The sequence below is a fragment of the Caloenas nicobarica genome, chromosome 19 (genome assembly GCF_036013445.1).
Source record: "Caloenas nicobarica isolate bCalNic1 chromosome 19, bCalNic1.hap1, whole genome shotgun sequence".
NCBI classification, from domain to species: domain Eukaryota; kingdom Metazoa; phylum Chordata; class Aves; order Columbiformes; family Columbidae; genus Caloenas; species Caloenas nicobarica.
In genome coordinates, this window is record NC_088263.1 from 6,121,552 (window position 1) to 6,134,985 (window position 13,434).

General features: G+C 45.8%; 1 protein-coding gene across 2 annotated transcripts in view; it reads right to left on the reverse strand.

Moving 5' to 3' along the window:
- The window catches only part of DNM1 (dynamin 1), a 61,503-nt gene extending 55,124 nt beyond the window's left edge, over positions 1-6,379 (reverse strand). For both annotated transcript variants that reach the window (XM_065648442.1, XM_065648443.1), the window contains exon 1: positions 6,057-6,379. In XM_065648442.1, coding sequence (XP_065504514.1) covers positions 6,057-6,217 — 161 coding nt within the window. In that variant the 5' untranslated portion in view covers positions 6,218-6,379. The remainder of the gene's footprint in view (positions 1-6,056) is intronic.
- Between the last annotated feature and the right edge of the window lie 7,055 nt (positions 6,380-13,434).

A 13,434-nucleotide genomic window follows, 5' to 3' on the forward strand; every position in this document is an offset into this window, starting at 1 on the left:
AGAACTGCTTCCTTGATTAACTCACGCTGTCAACTTCTTCCATTTCTCCTAGAAAAGGTTCATTTTAAAGATGCTAAGAAATCCACGCTCAGAATTTTTACTCGTACAGACAGGCTCAAACTTGAACTACAAAACAGAGACATTCAGTCATTCACCAGATCAGGAAGGGGATTAGCTTCCTGCCTTAGAATAATATTTTCAGAAGCTGCCTCAGACAGACCCCCACACCTTCTATTTAAGTCAAGCAGAGTTCTGCCTGCTCAGAGCATCTGGAGAAGTCAGGTTCAAGGACTTGACTTGGCATCCCCAGCTACATATTGAACTATGGCTTCTGAAAACAATCAGTAGCCTTTAAAAACAGAAGTTTATCTTTGTTTTGCCTTGTTCTTCAACTGTGTGAAAAGTTGTAAGCATGTGGAATTTTGAAAAACAATATCAGCTGACCACTTTAGCACAGGGGAATGTTTTTGGGAACTTCTGACTTCTTTCCCCCACCGGTTTTGCAGACCCTTTAGAGCCCTGCATCACAGCACACTGTTTATAGAGCAAACACACAAAAACTCCACAACACTTACCTACCTTGAAGTACAGTGAGGACTAATTGAAGTTCAGGACACTCTAAGATTTTCAACACGAGGTTTATCACAGTAACAAGGAAGAGTCCACGCTAGCAAAGGCAGCATCCTCCTGATCTGTCAGGTGATGAATTCCAGCAATGACAAGACAATCTGTCGTTTTCACACACCAGTAGGTCCAGGCAATCCCCAACTAAGCATCAGCTTCCCAACTGGATGCACGGGTTTCCCTTCCCTGGGTAAATGCTGACAGGATCTGAGACAATGCCATAAGGATCTCTCTTTCTTGTAAATAGAAGGCTAGCGGGCAGCTACCAGAGGTACAAGATCATCTCTAAAGAGTTAAGCTGAATAATGTCAGATAGCGAGATAATATTAAGTCAGATAGTGAGATCTGCAGAGAACATCTAACTGCTGCAGGAACTAGAAAAGATACTAGAATTGCATTTATTTGAGCCAATCCCTGTAGCATTAGTCAGAGGACAAATACAGACACTGCTGCTGCATCCACAAACATTGAGATTCATGCTTTTTTCCGTACAGCCATCCATTTTATATTACATTTTAATTATGTATCTCCTTCTACTGTTCCTCCCCACAAGTGTTTTCCAAGATGTGTACGGATTTCTCTTCTGTTAAATTATTTTATCTTGTGGTCTACTGTAGCACATTGGCCATTTCCCTCAGTGCTCTATATTTTCTTCCTTCCCCAATTAACCTGAGATGAAAACAAATTTTCTTCACTGAAGACTAAAGGCTTGTTGCCATTTGAAGAACTATTACCTGACCACGATTTATTTCTCTAAACAGCAGAATCCTACTCCTGGCTCTTGCACCATCCTCTGCAACCCTAAATAATTCAGCTCCCAGGCAATACGTATGTACTCAACCTGCAAATAACCAACAGCATTTTGTCAGCTCACAGATGTATTTATCATTCAACAATTAAGGATCCATGACTGCCAATTACTCTCTCTGCCACCACTCTGGGCATGTAAGTGTATTTAAAGCCACAAGAAAAAAAAGAATATTTAAGGACCCCTTTTGTGGCCAGAGTAGAGCAAGCTAGTGAGTGCACTTTGTTTAAATTTAAATCTGCCACTACAGTACTGCATTGATGCTCAGCATTATCCATGATAGCAGGCATTCTCAATCTATACATAACTTTTTAACATATTATTTTCAGAAGGTTTAAACTCAGTTCTCTTCATGGCACTCAAGCCCACAAAGCAGGAACTACTACAGCAGAAGCCTGAGTAACTTAAAAGCACAAAGACTGTGGACCAAACAGTTCTCCTGCAGTACTTGGAACAGGCCAAGTATCCACATCTGTCTGCATCCCTATAGGATCTTTCACTTCTAGACAGTTGTTAAATGCTGCTGTTGGTCTCTGAAGGTATTTTTCTGGAGAAGCTTCACAACAAAGCAAAGGATGCATTATCAAAGGAATTCCCTCATCATATCTTGGGGGTGTAAGCATTAATATCTAACTGGCTGAGGAAGGTTGAGATATGAAGATACTAAGTTGTTCCTCAAAGTTATACTTGGAGCCAAACTAAATCCTGTGGCTTTCAGGATCTAGATTTGCATTTTCAGTACATGACATTGCAAGGAAAAGACAGTTGCAGCATGTGCTGCCTGGCCCTTGCCTGGGTTTGTCAAGGCAATAACTATAAGCACAAGTACCAGGCTTAATAGGTACTTATCCTTACCACAGGCAATACAATGATGCACCTTCCCTGCTCTTTTACCCATGCTGAAATTTCAGTTTGCTAGGAGGGGCAAGGTCAGCCCAACACAGCTGAGTTCAGGTCCATGACTGCCTCCAACTTCCTTCCAGGCAACATACAAACATCAGCTAACCCACTATATACCCTCAGAGCCCGGCAACACAATGCTGAGGATCTCCGATTTGGGACATAAAAGCTCCCAGGAGAGGATGTTTTCAGAGCTAATGCTCAGGTAAACCCCACTTCACTTCCCACAACTTCAGCCCCGCTTAGCTCCCTTGATCACAAACAAGATGGTTTCACCTCCATTCAAGCCCTTCCACCACCTGTTCCCAGTCCTTAGTCATCCCCTTCTCAGCAGCCCCCTTAAACCATCTGTTCTCCAGGAGTCAGAGGTGCCTTGTTTTCTCCACGCAGAGCAACGCAGCTGCCCCAGCAGGGCTGAGCAGCACGATGCCTCGGATCAGACAAGAACGAGGCAGAGACACTGATGCAGCCATCTGAACCAAGCCCAGTGCTCTCGGTTTTTCTTGTTTGTAAAGAAGAGATAACAATAATACTCCCATAACTCCAAAGATTTGTGTAACAGTGCTCTGAGATCTTAGGATTTGAAAAAAAAAAAAAGACAAACACCACACACACTTATATTTCTTATTTTCACATGGCAAAATAAGAGTGGCATGAACACAGATAACTTCACAAACAGCTTTATGGGCTGTCTTGTACATCCCCCTTCTTCGTCCTTGGGCTCTCTCAAGTCAAATTAGCACCTACCACATGCTTTGTTCTTTTTATCAGACCAGTTTTGCTGGTACTGATCCCTGTTCCAAGATCTTCTAATTTAAGAAAGGTGGCAGCAGGGAAATAACACTAGTGTAAGAATGGACTAAATAACCCCTGAGATCCCTTCCAACCTTCGAACAGAAAATGCCTGCAGCCAAACCAATGAACCTTCCTTCTAGTTCTGGGGCCCAGGATAAACCAGTCTACAAAGAGATTGTCACCTGTCTGGCTTCTACATGGCTTCTCATCTCTTCCATGATTTTAACACCATCAGCCAGTCTCCTAGTCACCATGCTGAGTCTCCAGCAGCAAAAGCACACATAGCAGCCACATCGACATCTGGTATTATAAACACAGGCTCTGCACTGTTGGATAATCTGTTAACAGCAGAGTAAGTGACAGTGGAAGAGTAATTAGTAGCACCTAGCAAGCCATCACATTCAGGAGGAAAAAAAAGAAAATATTTGTTTGGTAAGAGATGTAACTAAACATTGATTGCAGTCAGCATCACGCCTCTGTACTTGGAGGTTTCCAGCACACTGTTTCTTCTTATGCCTATTCAGACAAGAAAACAGCCCCATCACAATTACATTGAGGAGCCATGCTTACTCTCAATACTATTTCCAGAGCTTCTTATCATGGTTTCCAATACCAACACAAAAAAAAAAAAGAGACTATACATTACAGCAGAGCCCCAACATTATTTTAACAGGACTGGGTTTTGCAGCATATACACACACATTCTGTGGTAAGAAGTCTCATGTTACTAGTCTCTAAACTAGCCAGCACTCAAGGGTATCAAATGGAGAAAGACCTCTTCCCTTTGACATATTTTCCATTTCCACTCCAATTATTTCCACTAAATGCTTTTCTACAGACAGGTCTCTCAAATTCTGCTCAAGGGACCCTTCATTATTTCATTTTCTAAAAGCCACAGCACTATAACTTGCTGCTAGAGAGACAACTGATGGGACACAGTGAGGTCACAAGTTCTCCTGGGACAGGAGTCATCAAAAAGAGACAAAACCCAATTTAATTCATTTGCTCTCCACTAGGCAGATAAAATCTCAGTTCTCAATTGGTGCCAGTGGAGAAGCCCTTCTGTTTGCTCGGTCTAAAAGAGAGGGGCAGTGTACCCCGATAGACTGACTATCCCTCAACAAACCCTCCTCTGCCATGGCAGCCATACATTACATATTACGCCACTGCAGCACTGACTGCATAGATCTTCTAAAAAGGATTTATGAGGTTAGGCTGTCAGTACTTAGAAAGCACAAAAACAGCAGAGCCAACAGGTGAACTTGTTTTGCTCACGTATTTCAGGAGACCCGTTTTTCCCTTCTACTTAGAAAGCTACAGCACAGCGTGTTTTTCACTTCGGTGGTAGGAATCGTTATTTTTGTGTGTGTCTATGGACAAACAAGGGGATCCTGGTCTAGGACCTGAGGTTCAGTAAAATGTGTTCCTGCAATGTCCTGTCCTTGCCATGATTCCTGGCATCCCTGGAGGATACTGCATGGACTGTTGGAAGTTTGCTAGAAACGATGCCAAACTCTTTGAATATTTATATGTAATGAAGAAAAAAAGTACTAATCTTATTCCAGCCATGCTTTCTGTGCACCAGATCCAATCCCTGTGCTTTCTTCCCAGCACACACAGCACACCCTGCACTCGCTGCTCAAGGCTGCCCTTGCACAAACCCAGAATTTGGGGCTACTCGCAGCTAAACAAGCAATTCATACACACTGCAGACCCTTCCAACAGTAGAAAAGCTTTATAAGCCATCCAGCAACAAACAGCTTAATAGAAAGAGTGGGGGTGGGGGAATAACACTCAATAGATGTCACAAATGCAGTTTGCTGAAAGAAAAAAACCCACGCAAGCATCTGACCAGGTATCACAGCAGTATCTGCTTTTAAGACAAGTCACTAGCAACTTGCATGCCCCTCATAGCACAAAAAAAAATACCTTGATAACCAAAACCTGTGTATCATTGAATACAATCAATTAACGAGGCCAGAAACAAGCTGAGGAACAACCCCCCCCCTCCCCAGGTGTGTCTACACTGGAGCAGATAACCAGGCAGCACGGTCTGCAGTTTACTCAGGTTGCAGATGATGAATGCGAAGGTCACATGAAGGGAAGGCATCAGTATATTGCCTGTCACAAAATGGTAGCGCCCGGGGATTTGAGCATATAGGAGAGAGATAACCCCGTCCTTCCCACAGCCCCGCAGCTCCTGACATGGCACCCGCTATGGAGGACAGCGAGGCAGGGCTGGGGGATGGGGCCAGAGCAGATTAAACTTAAACACCCCCCCACACCCCCCCTCCTTTCCCAGCGACAACATCCATCTCTCGGAGTGCCGCGGGGGGAACACCCCGGCCCGGCGGCCCCGCGCCGAGAGGGGAGATGAAGGGGCTGGTCCCCGGTGACATTTCAGCACCCCCGTTATGTAACAGCCGGGGCGCACCGGACCCGAAGGTGCGGCAGAGGCGGGGACCCAGCTGCGGATTCCCCCCTCGAGGCGAGGAGACCTCCCCCGCCCCTCTCTGCCCCTGCACCGCAGCGCCCGAGCGTCCCGCAGCGCTGCCCCGCTCCTGCGCTGCCCGGGCACCGCACATGCGGCCGGCTGCTCTGCCGGGGAGCTGCACCGCGCTGCCCCTGCGTGCAGCGGCTCCGTCCCTGCACCGCGCTGCCCCTGCAGCAGCTTTGTGCGCGCCTCCAGCAGCTCCGTCCCTGCACCGCGCTTGTGCGCGCCTCCAGCAGCCCCGTCCCTGCACCGCGCTGCCCCTGCAGCAGCTTTGTGCGCGCCTCCAGCAGCCCCGTCCCTGCACCGCGCTGCCGCTGCAGCAGCTCTGCCCGCGCACCCAGCAGCTGTGCCCCTGCACCGCACTGCCCGCGCATCCAGCAGCGCTGCCCATGCACCAACCGCTCTACCCCGCACCCCCCGGCGCACCCCCCTTACCTCCCGACGAAATTCTCCAGCACCGAGCTCTTGCCGGCGCTCTGCCCCCCCACCACGGCGATCTGCGGCAGGTCGAGGTTGGCGTTCTGCCCGATGGCGGCGAAGGCGTCCTGCAGCCGGTTGACCAGCGGGATGAGGTCCTCCATCCCGCGGTTCCCCATGGCTGCGGCTCCTCGAACAGGCGAGCTCCCGCGACCGCTCCCCGCGCCCCCAGCGGCGGGTAAGCCGGCTCTCGCCGCCCCGGCCGGTGGGCAGCAGCCCGCGCCCCTCGCCGCGCTCGGTGCCGCCCGGGCTCCGCTCCCCTCAGCCCGGGCTCCGCTCCCCTCAGCCCGCCCGCCGCGCCTGCACACGGCCGCGAGCCGCCGCCAGGGGGCTTTAAGGGCGCCGGTGCCGCGTTACATCCTGGGAGATGTAGTCCGGGCGGGGGGCGCTGAGGGGAGGCTCTCCCGGCGGCAAAACCCGCTCACACCGGGAAATGGTGGCAGGGTCTGCGTCCGGAGAGGGTGGGAACGGGCCAACTCGCTGTCCTGGAAGCAGAGGAGCGCGGGCTGTGCCCCGGCCCGGGGGGCTGCGTGTGGCGCCACGGCCCGTGTGGGGCGGGTTGGCACACCGGTGCGTGGGTGCGCGGCCCAGCCGGCACGTGCCAGGGTTCAGTCAGGCGGCGCACCTGCCCGGTTCACAGAATCCCAGGCTGATTGGGGTTGAAGGGACCTCTGGAGATCCCCCAGTCCAACCCACCTGCGAACGCAGGGTCACCAGAGCGGATCACCCAGGATCGTGTCCAAGCGGGTTTGAATGTCTCCAGAGAAGGAGACTCCACACCCGCTCTGGGCAGCCTGGGCCAGGGCTCCACCACCCTCAAAGTAGTTTCTCCTCATACTCAGATGGAACCTCCTGTGCTTCAGTCTGTGCCCGTTGCCCCTCATCCTGTTGTTGGGCACCGCTGAAGAGGGTCTGGAGAACAACTGGTTCGGTCACTACACCTGCCCGTGAGCCTGTACAGCTCGGTCACCATCCCTGCAGGGCTCAGTCACCTTATCTACACAGCGCAGCCAACGTGCAGGTACAACTTGGTCAATGTACTCGCATGGTTTGGTTACTGCACCCACACAGTTTGGTCTTTATGCTCATACGGTTCAGTCGATAGTCCTGTGCAGTCTGATCACAGTACCTGTATGGGCGGCTGACACACCTGTATGGGAGGACTTTGTGCCAGGACAGTGCTTGCGGAATTGCCACAATGCAATAAAAACTTATATGATTGAACTGGAGGCTGGTACAAACGCTATTGTGCTTTCTGCTGCTTCATCTTCATTCAAACATAAATGAAAAACGTATCAATTTCTGTTTATGGCTGCAAAACTGTTGATGTTGTTGTTGCTATATTTGTTTTACAGAAACACAAAAGAGTACTTCATTTTATGCACTTACATTTTGTTTCTAAAAATCATTTGTGTACAATAAAGAGGAAATGGTTTGATTTTAGGCTTTTAAAAGGGCTGGGGTTTTAATAAAGATGTAAGGTGAGACCATATTTGATTTGAAAGTATAGCAGTGAAAACAACTGTTCAGAAAACAAGCCGAGGGCTAGCGGTGACTCAGGAGGATGGAGAACGCTGCATTTCAAACACCTCTCAGTTCGTGCTACCCAGTCCTCTTGTTCACAGCTCAGAGAGAGCTGGGGGCGGTGGGGGAAAGGAAAAACAAAAAAACTGCAACAGATTCTGAGCTGTATGTTTTGTTTTTAAACAGCAACTTTTTAGTTATAATGATTCTAAGGAAGATTTGGCAGATGTCCATCAAATGTAATCCATGCAAAAATACCTGCCAGGGTGTACAGAGAAACTGGAACAACCACGCTGAGGGGTGAATTTGCCTCACTGCGGCAGTGAAGATGCTCAAGGAAAATGCTCTGAACACATCACCAGTGTGCAGGTAAGAACACTGAAGGAAGGGAGCTGCTCCATCTGTATGGGTAACACCACTGCAGCACCTATGTGGGCTGTTTTGGGGGCTGTCAATGCTATTTTTTCCCCTCAACTAATTGCCCAAACAAACTTAAGAAACTCAACATAAATTGTAGACAAAAGTCTTTGAGAATCCGTGCAGCCACTCTGATCAATTATGTTGAAAGAACCCAGAGAATCTCTTTTCCTTTAGAAGTTGATAGCTGCTCCTTGGTAGAGGTCACCACAAAAAGAACAGTGAAGAATATCAAAGACTTAAAGAATGACATCACATTCCTCTCCTCTCTGAATCAGAGCCGATGCTCAGAGAACTTCAGACCATGAGGATCTTTGAAGCTTTATTTAAGAAACCGTAAGAAAATAATCTTTTTCCCAGAGGCTGCTGTAACCTTAAGTTTACCCACACAGCTCTAATTTCAACACTGAGAAAGATTGCCCAGGTACATCACTGCAATCATCTCACATAATATAACAGTTGTACTAATAACCCTTAATGGCCGTGACCAGCCTCACCTGTGGGGCCATGAGCTCTATTTAAGCTCAGCCCAGGGCCATTAGTCCCTGATGGGTTATGAGAAAGTACTAGTTTCTGGCTTAGTTGTTACCTTACCTGTCTGTGGTGTCTTTGATTCAACCTGTAGGTTGACTCCTTGGCTCTGTCTCATTGCTGTAGATGTGCCTGGAGACCACTAGGCTTGATCCTAATCTTAGTCTGCAGGAAATGCTCAAGCATGGCTTCTTTGCAGGTATTTTTTCATATTCTTTTATATGTTTTCTGGTTTTATTTTTGTGAAACTTGTACTTAGCCTTTGAGAAATACGATGCTAGGGGGAGGTGGGTCTAAGGAGGTCCTTGGTCCAACGTACTGTGCTCTCAAAGGGCAAAAGCGTGCTGGAGGGACCTAATAGAGTGCTCTCCAGGTAGCTAAAAAAAGAAGAAAAAGCATAGTAGAAGTGGTAAAAACCCGTAGAAATATTGACAAACTTTACATAGATTTCCTAGTAGATCAATATTAGTGTAAAACCGTAAAATGCACAAAATGTGCTTTTGCTACCACTGTATTGCAGAGATGTTTGTAACCAAACAAGACCACAGCAAATGCCTGTAACGTTACCCCTGCAAGAACTCATTAATATTGTGGCATTTATCTAAATGCTTTTGCAGCAATTGTAATCACACAGCCCAGAGAGACTCAAACTCTGTGTCAGAGACAGGGAAGCTTGGTTTTTAAGAAGCTTTAGAAACCTGCACCTCCCATTGATGAAAAAAGAGAATTGCAGGCACTCAGAATCACTCCTAGAGCCTTCCATTTTCTCTCCTGCAAGAAACTGAGTTACAAGGATGTTAGCAGCAAACAGGCTTTTTGATTTTATAATACCCCCCACCTGTGACTTAGCAGCAGTATGTAGCACTTACAGGAGGAAAACAACTATGTGATCATCTTTCATGGGAAGTGCTGAAAAGCTGCAATGGTGCAATGACTGTGAAATAAAAAGGAATTTTATAAATGAGAGTGAACAGGGAAAATCTGTTTCTTTCTACCCTGGTAGAAAAACATAAGACACGAGAAAAGAAAACCAAGGAAGGTGAGATATCCCCCCCCAGGGTGCTGTAAATACTTCTGATGTACTTTAATATGAATCCCTAAAAATGCATGTGGGCATAAGTATGTTTCTATATATGGCTATCAACACAGTGACAGCTTCATACACTGATTTCGTCACCTCATGCAAATAGAACTCTCGGTTTAGTTAGCTTAAATAGAAATAGATACTTGAGTGCTGGATTCTCTCCCTCATTCCTTGCCCTTGCAGAAATATCACATCTAGTCCTCAGAGAAAAAAGAGGCAACAATGAGGAATGTAGTTAGCTTATGATTCTCCTAGTTATCTGAAAAGTCTTTCTGTTGACTCCAGGCAGAGCTATGAGTGGCCAGAACATTTTGCAATGGGTGATGAAGTGGATGTTCCTGGTCCTTTAGGTTCCAAAAAATATTTATAAACACAGGTAAGAATTTAAATTGAGTATTTACAAGCAGAGATTAGAATATAAGTTCCACAAAGAATGAGACACTGGGTCAGGTTTATCTTCAGTGTGACTACGCAGAAACCAGAATATATGTAAGGAAATTAATAAACTGAAGTTTAAAGGCCATTGAGAAAAGGATCTGGACATGCATGTGGTTTAATATTTTCAGAGCAACAAAGCGCTGAGTTCTCTGTGCTTTCCACATCCAGTGAAATGACATAAAATAGCTCCTGGAATGTATTTTACCTTGCGAGACTGAAGATCACTGGTAGAAGCTGATTGGCCATGTGGCAAAATGGGTATAAAACAAGTATCTTGGTTTATATCCTGTGGGCCTGTCCTGCCAGTAAAGAAATATTGGGAACAGGTTTCTAGAGCAACAGAACAAAGAGGGGGTGCAAATATCCCTTAATGCACAGATCATTTTGCGTTGAAATGTTGTGTGCTACTGCTTTCACGTGTGTGAATACAGTCTTCCTCCAGATAAACATAGAAAACAGTGTAATTCCAGTAATTAATATCAGCTGTTGAGAGCAAGTCTGGTGAAACTTGACCCATTCTTTCAAGAGATAGGGTCCAAAGGCAGGAGGAAAAAGTACTTTATAGCTCCATATGCATTTTTCTCCAAGGAGTTTGGGAGGTTTAAAGATGTTACAGTGAGAACTAGTTATATCCTAGTGAAATGGATGAGTAATAACACCATCCTTGCGGATTGCGGAGGAAATTGTGGGCACCACAGTTTCTTGGTGCTGTCACAGGCACCAAGAAACACTTGGGTTTTCACACTTAGATGTGGCTTCAGCAAGGGTTGCATACCAAGCCTTTTTCAAAGCCAAAATTAAAACATACAAGTACATACTCCAGTTGTGTGCTGGAAACTAGAAATCTCAGGTTATCTGTGTGCCTGTGTCATGGTTTAACCCCAGCTGGCATCTCAGCCCCACGCAGCCATTCACTCCTCCCTGGTGGGATGGGGGAGAGAATCAGAAGGGTAAAAGTGAGAGAACTTGTGGGTTGAGATAAAGGCAGTTTAATAAAGCAAAAGCCGTGTATGCAAAGCAAAACAAGGGATTCATTCACCACTTCCCATCACAGGCAGGTGCTCAGCCATCCCCAGGAAAGCCGAGCTCCATCGCAAGTAATGGTTACTGGGAAAGACAAAACACCAAAACTCTGAACATCCCCTCCCTCCTTCTTCTTCCTCAGCTTTTTGTTGCTGAGCATGTTGTATGGTGTGGAATATCGCTTTGTCAGCTGGGATTGGCTGTCCCCGCTTGTGTCCTCTCCCAGCTTTTGCACACCTCCAGTCTTCTTGCTGGTGGGATGGTGTGAGAAGCAGAAAAGGCCTTGACCCTGTAAGTGCTGTTCAGCCATAACAAAACATCCCTGTGTTATCAACGCTGTTTTCAACACAAATCCAAAACACAGCCCCATGCCAGCTACTATGAAGAAAATTAACTCCAGCACAGCCTGAACTGATCTCTGGAACAAATTCATGTAGCCCAGCAAGAACCTGGCTATCTAGTGCAATCCGGCTCCTGAATAAAAAGTGTTGGTATGGTCTGTTCTTGTCCCTGCTAAGAAATTTCATAACCCTGATGTAATGAGCTAGAGGTATAATGCAGGTTGCCTTACAGTGGTGATCCAACAGCTCTGCTGAAGGCAGTCGCAGTCTTGCAGGGTACTTTCTGGATCATTCTCGTACCTTGAACTTCTAATTCTTCTGTTTAATTCACTCCTTTTGTCAATGGGACACAATTTGTGTGTAACCACCCTTGAGCAGAGTGGATACATGGGTTATTATGGAGTAATAATGTTGTAGTCTGTACTGCAGAACAACGTTTTTAGAGGTTCTGTGTATTCTCCGCTGCCTGCTGAACAGTGAGTTGCTTGATTACTGAAAGGGAGATGTTCTTCACAGGAAAAAACAACTGTCAGTAGGTGGGAGGTCAAGGTCTGTGTACCAGTGCTCAGTGGGCACTGACAAGTCCTTTGGCTGTCAGGTTGGGACATGCTGCTTTATTGCCTGTGATGAAAGAAAGGATCCCAGCCCAATTTTCTGTGCTGTTACCCTACATCTCTGGATGACTGTCAAACCGAATAGTGTGATTAGCTGAATCTGGAACCTTCTTTTCTGGATTCAGTTAAACTGTGTTTACATGTGGTACATAAAGGTATCTCTGAAGATCAACCTTTGGATCACAAATTGATAAGGCAACATGTGTCTTCGCTTCATACAGCCCTGCTCCTGAATTGCATTGTGTGTGTACTGGACTAGATTTGTGTTCAAGGCAGTAGTATAGCTATGCATTGAATTTTAGGCTTATTGTTTATAAACTCTTATTGAGGGATGTTTATTTTATAAATTGTAAGCAGGACCTCGCAGAAGAAAGCCCAGTCTTTGAGGGGAGCTTCTAGATTATGTCAGAATATGATATCTAACAGTAAAAATAACTATAGACTTAGTTACTCATGTATCTCATTAACATGGTGCTTTGTTGCTTTCCAAATGTTACATACAAAGAACACTGGATAGAACTTTAGTTGTAGCATTGAGAACAGAATACATCAATTTCAGATTTACATTTATTTATACAACCTGAATTGTGTCTTTTTCACATCTGGCTAAGACATTTGTAGGAACGTAAGATTAACCATCTTGCCCATCACTGCAAACTGCCCAGGCTGGTAGCTGCTGTAATATAAGAGGATCAATTATGCAAAATTATTTGAAAAAGGCTCCATGTATGTTTTGTGCTCCATGTATGTATTCCCTGGGATTATACTTAAAATTTCATGCTTAACAGGGGAGCGTTTTCTCCATGTGTAGATAGCTGTGACTGGATAAAGGACTCTGGGCATTAACATGGCAAGTCATTGATTAATATGGATGGTCATCTCCAAATTGACAGTTGTAAAATCAGAATGGTATAAAAAGGCCCAAAAGAAAAATCAACGTATGCCGCTGCATTGGAAATTATTAATGCTAACTGTTTATCACCAGCAACTGTGTTCACCTGACAACACTTGCAGCTAAAAATCAATTCCGAGGCCTTTAATGAATCAAGTAGTCTTTATTGGCATGAATAATAACACTATAAAGTAAATGATCTCAGGATGGATTTTCTGGAATGGCAACAAGCAGAAATGCATCTTTACCCTTGTAGGTGTAGTGTAAGAAGACATGACAGAGTATTTTTTCATATGGAGGCCATGTGTACTGAACACCCTTAAAATTAATTCACTTACTGAAAACAGGTGCTGCAGCAAAGGCTTTGCTGCAAACTCACAGGGGGGAAGAAACGGGGGGGGATGGTGAGAGGATGGACCTGCTAGAAAAGTCATCTCAGTCTACAGCACAGAGTAATATTGCAAAAGTCCAT